At 44.2% G+C, this 5,000-nt stretch overlaps 3 protein-coding genes across 3 annotated transcripts in view; 2 read left to right on the top strand and 1 right to left on the bottom strand.

Annotated features, from left to right (window-relative positions):
* Positions 1-4,423, bottom strand: part of LOC139387947 (ALG5 dolichyl-phosphate beta-glucosyltransferase) — a 21,803-nt gene extending 17,380 nt beyond the window's left edge. Inside the window, exons 1-3 of the mRNA XM_071134344.1 lie at positions 4,090-4,423; positions 3,650-3,818; positions 2,981-3,027 (exon numbers count right to left, since the gene is read on the bottom strand). Coding sequence (XP_070990445.1) covers positions 2,981-3,027; positions 3,650-3,818; positions 4,090-4,152 — 279 coding nt within the window. The 5' untranslated portion in view covers positions 4,153-4,423. The remainder of the gene's footprint in view (positions 1-2,980; positions 3,028-3,649; positions 3,819-4,089) is intronic.
* Positions 1-5,000, top strand: part of LOC139388601 (regulatory factor X-associated protein) — a 1,150,577-nt gene that overhangs the window by 78,915 nt on the left and 1,066,662 nt on the right. The gene's annotated exons all lie outside the window — the stretch shown is intronic.
* Positions 4,702-5,000, top strand: part of LOC139387838 (exosome component 8) — a 10,683-nt gene continuing 10,384 nt past the window's right edge. Inside the window, exon 1 of the mRNA XM_071134117.1 lies at positions 4,702-4,753. Within this exon, the coding sequence (XP_070990218.1) occupies positions 4,737-4,753 (17 nt within the window). The 5' untranslated portion in view covers positions 4,702-4,736. The remainder of the gene's footprint in view (positions 4,754-5,000) is intronic.

Genomic DNA, 5,000 nt, shown 5'->3' on the forward strand with positions numbered 1-5,000 from the left:
AGTCATGTTGACACTGGTCTACTACCAGGTCATGTGTCTTCTCAGTCATGTTGACACTGGTCTACTACCAGGTCATGTGTCTTCTCAGTCATGTTGACACTGGTCTACTACCAGGTCATGTGTCTTCTCAGTCATGTTGACACTGGTCTACTACCAGGTCATGTGTCTTCTCAGTCATGTTGACACTGGTCTACTACCAGGTCATGTGTCTTCTCAGTCATGTTGACACTGGTCTACTACCAGGTCATGTGTCTTCTCAGTCATGTTGACACTGGTCTACTACCAGGTCATGTGTCTTCTCAGTCATGTTGACACTGGTCTACTACCAGGTCATGTGTCTTCTCAGTCATGTTGACACTGGTCTACTACCACGTCATGTGTCTTCTCAGTCATGTTGACACTGGTCTACTACCAGGTCATGTGTCTTCTCAGTCATGTTGACACTGGTCTACTACCAGGTCATGTGTCTTCTCAGTCATGTTGACACTGGTCTACTACCACGTCATGTGTCTTCTCAGTCATGTTGACACTGGTCTACTACCACGTCATGTGTCTTCTCAGTCATGTTGACACTGGTCCACTACCAGGTCATGTGTCTTCTCAGTCATGTTGACACTGGTCTACTACCAGGTCATGTGTCTTCTCAGTCATGTTGACACTGGTCTACTACCAGGTCATGTGTCTTCTCAGTCATGTTGACACTGGTCTACTACCAGGTCATGTGTCTTCTCAGTCATGTTGACACTGGTCTACTACCAGGTCATGTGTCTTCTCAGTCATGTTGACACTGGTCTACTACCAGGTCATGTGTCTTCTCAGTCATGTTGACACTGGTCTACTACCAGGTCATGTGTCTTCTCAGTCATGTTGACACTGGTCTACTACCAGGTCATGTGTCTTCTCAGTCATGTTGACACTGGTCTACTACCAGGTCATGTGTCTTCTCAGTCATGTTGACACTGGTCTACTACCAGGTCATGTGTCTTCTCAGTCATGTTGACACTGGTCTACTACCAGGTCATGTGTCTTCTCAGTCATGTTGACACTGGTCTACTACCACGTCATGTGTCTTCTCAGTCATGTTGACACTGGTCTACTACCACGTCATGTGTCTTCTCAGTCATGTTGACACTGGTCTACTACCACGTCATGTGTCTTCTCAGTCATGTTGACACTGGTCTACTACCACGTCATGTGTCTTCTCAGTCATGTTGACACTGGTCTACTACCAGGTCATGTGTCTTCTCAGTCATGTTGACACTGGTCTACTACCAGGTCATGTGTCTTCTCAGTCATGTTGACACTGGTCTACTACCAGGTCATGTGTCTTCTCAGTCATGTTGACACTGGTCTACTACCAGGTCATGTGTCTTCTCAGTCATGTTGACACTGGTCTACTACCAGGTCATGTGTCTTCTCAGTCAGGTTGACACTGGTCTACTAACAGGTCATGTGTCTTCTCAGTCATGTTGACACTGGTCCACTACCATTGCTTTAATGTATTGTTGTTCTCATTAATATTGCTGTTGTAGTTGTTGTTGTTGTTAATGGTAATCCCATGTCCACTACTACTATTGTTATTGCTGTTGGTCCCAACATTTTTATTTATATATTTTTTCCTATATGTATACTTTGACAATGTAAGTAATAATGAACTTGCCATGTCAATAAGGTCAATTTTATTGAATTGAGAGAGAGAGAGAGGGAGAGAGAGAGAGAGACAGGAGAGAGAGAGAGACAGGAGAGAGAGAGAGGGAGAGAGACAGGAGAGAGAGAGACAGGAGAGAGAGAGAGAGAAAGACAGGAGAGAGAGAGAGAGAGAGAGAGGAGAGAGAGAGAGAGAGAGGAGAGAGCGAGGAGAGAGAGACAGAGAGAGAGACAGAGAGAGAGACAGAGAGAGAGACAGAGAGACAGGAGAGAGAGACAGAAACAGGAGAGAGAGAGAGACAGGAGAGAGAGAGAGAGAGAGAGAGAGAGAGAGAGAGAGAGAGAGAGAGAGAGAGAGAGAGAGAGAGAGAGAGGAGAGAGACAGGAGAGTGAGAGAGAAAGGAGAGAGAGAGAGACAGGAGAGAGAGAGAGACAGGAGAGAGAGAGGAGAGAGAGAGAGGAGAGAGAGACAGAGAGAGAGAGAGAGACAGAGACAGGAGAGAGAGAGACAGGAGAGAGACAGGAGAGAGACAGAGAGAGAGACAGAGAGAGAGACAGAGAGAGAGACAGAGAGAGAGACAGAGAGAGACAGACAGGAGAGGGAGAGAGAGAGACAGGAGAGAGAGAGAGACAGGAGAGAGAGAGAGAGACAGGGGAGAGAGAGAGAGAGAGAGAGAGAGACAGAGAGAGAGACAGACAGGAGAGAGAGAGAGACAGGAGAGAGAGAGAGAGACAGACAGACAGACAGGAGAGAGAGAGACAACGAGAAAACAATATGATTTATGATATGATATATTTGATGTTCTTTTTCTAATATATTCTTTGTTTTGATCGTATTAATATGTATTATTTTAGTCACATTAAATATAATCTGTCTCTGGATTATTTTAGTCGGTTAACATCAAGTATTTCAGAGAGTGTTTGCAGTCTGCAATTTCATTAAGGAAAACATTGAAACTAACTAAAGAGGGGATGGGTCAACCACCAACACATTAATTGTAAATCATTACTGCCATCTGGTGGCTACTTTGAACAATGACAGAATAATGATTTTCACCGCTGGTTGTTGACTTCACAATGTGAACAGTTTAGAGCCATAACTCATTATTCATTTATCAACTAAAAAGGCTGTGTTTACACAGGCAGCCAAATTCTAATATTGTTTCCACTAATTGGTCTTTTCACCAATCACATCAGATCTTTTTTTTACCAGAGATCTTTTTCTGAGCTGATCCGATTGGTCAAAAGACTAATTAGGAACAAAATCCTGCACACACTGTCCCTCCATGATCATATTTTGCTTTCATTCCTAACAGTGGGAGTGGCCACTCACCTGTCTGTTCTCCAGGTATCCCATAGCTTCCTCCATCATCACAGGCACTGCAACGGCAAAATACATATACCAGGTCACACATATGTAGTCTACGGCTGCGTTTACACAGGCAGCCCAATTCTGATATTTGGCTCAATTGAAATAGCTGATCTGAATGGTCAAAATACTAATTATTAGTGATAAATTAGCAGTATTGGGCTGCCTGTGTGAACGCAGTCTGTCCCAGGTATAAATAGGGGGAAAAAAGCCTCGAAGCCAAGATTGACGCTAGTCACTAGCTGCAAGGCAATGAAAGCTGTTATTGCAAGCTGTTATTACAATCTGTTATTACAATCTGTTGTTACAGTCTGTTATTACAAGGCTAGCGCTGAATATGATCCTACTGTCTCATCCACCTTTAACTCCTAAGAGGAAACATGTTCAGGGGAAATGCGTGTGTGTATGCCTCTGTCTACCCACCCACTTCTAGCCCCTCGTTATGATCAGGCACTACCAGAGAGCTTTCTGTCTATCTGTCTGCCCACCCACCCACTTCTAGCCCCTCATGGTGAGCAGGCACTACCAGAGAGCTTTCTGTCTATCTGTCTGCCCACCCACTTCTAGCCCCTCGTGGTGAGCAGGCACTACCAGAGAGTTTTCTGTCTATCTATCTGCCCGTCTGTGACTCACTTCGTAGCTCCTCATTATAGGCAGGCACTATTACAGACAGCTCCAGGGAGCTGGGGTCATGAAGGCTGGGGAAGGGCTCCTTCTCTCCAGTCGCGGTCGGGAACAACGTCTCCTTCTCATGGCGTTTCAGGTCCACCATCCCGGCAGTCAGGTGGGCTACCAGCAGCACCTGTCAAATTCAATCACAACAGAGTTAAGAATCAGGTTCTAGATTGTTCTGTCTGTCCGTTTTGGTTCCGTTGATTCTATATTCTTGTCAATATGTAAACAAAGACATTTAGGCATATTACATAGTATTCAAAGCTATGATTGATTGATTGATTGGATGCACACAGAAGTGCCCTCTCACTCATTCTGACAGCTCAGTAACCTGAACGACAAGACTTTGACATACACACCATTACCTGTTAGACAAATACTGTAGCAAGTGTACCACTTACCACGATCAAAGCAGCCACTGCCAATCCAACCAGACAGTGAATTATTTCACATAGACAATCCATTCTCCCATTCCCTGTAGCATAGACAAACACCTGCAGTAAGGAGAGAGTGGCTAGCTACCGTGGCTAGTTAGCCTGCTAAATAACTTAACTGTACTGTTCCGTGGCGAATATCTCTGACAAACACTCTTCGGAGGAGAAGGAAAGATAGACTATCATAGCCGTAATATTTCCAGTATTGTATCGGGCGGATCAGTTTAAACTTAACTTCCAGTCACAGGGAAACACCTAGGCGGAAGTAACTCCGTGCAGAAAACCACATCATCATATAGATGCAAGCGGGACCTAAGCGATTTACATCGAATGAAACTCTGGCCCCTGCTGTCTTGGAGTGTGAACGTGTGCAACGCTTATTCTTTGCCTTCTAACCTTTATATTTTACAAGATTCATTAATTTATTTATTATTTAAAAAACAAATACAAGATGAATTCAAGGCTTAAATGTGCAAGTTGATCTGGTTTCGCGATAACTTTGCGATACAATGAAAACACTTCTTAAATTGAGTTTCAAGGAACCGAAACGGATTTGTGGGCTTCCGTTCTGACGTCAGAACATTAGACGAACCCACGTGGTTAATAAAAACACCATGGCGGCTGGATTCAAGTAAGTGTACATTTTACATTCATCAAATAACGTATATGAACTGTCTGAGATTCTTACACGTCTCCGAAATGATAAGACTACCCACGGATCAGAGGCTTGTTCGACACGCAGGCTAATCGTGTAATGGCTAGTCAGGCTATTCAGTAATGGTATCCAACACAGATCAGATGCTCTCTGGCGCCACAGACCATACAGGCTACTGACACAACGAACGTTAGTTAGCAAAGTAGTTTGCCATCTAACGTTT

Source organism: Oncorhynchus clarkii, chromosome 29, assembly GCF_045791955.1.
Source record: "Oncorhynchus clarkii lewisi isolate Uvic-CL-2024 chromosome 29, UVic_Ocla_1.0, whole genome shotgun sequence".
Classification (NCBI taxonomy): domain Eukaryota; kingdom Metazoa; phylum Chordata; class Actinopteri; order Salmoniformes; family Salmonidae; genus Oncorhynchus; species Oncorhynchus clarkii.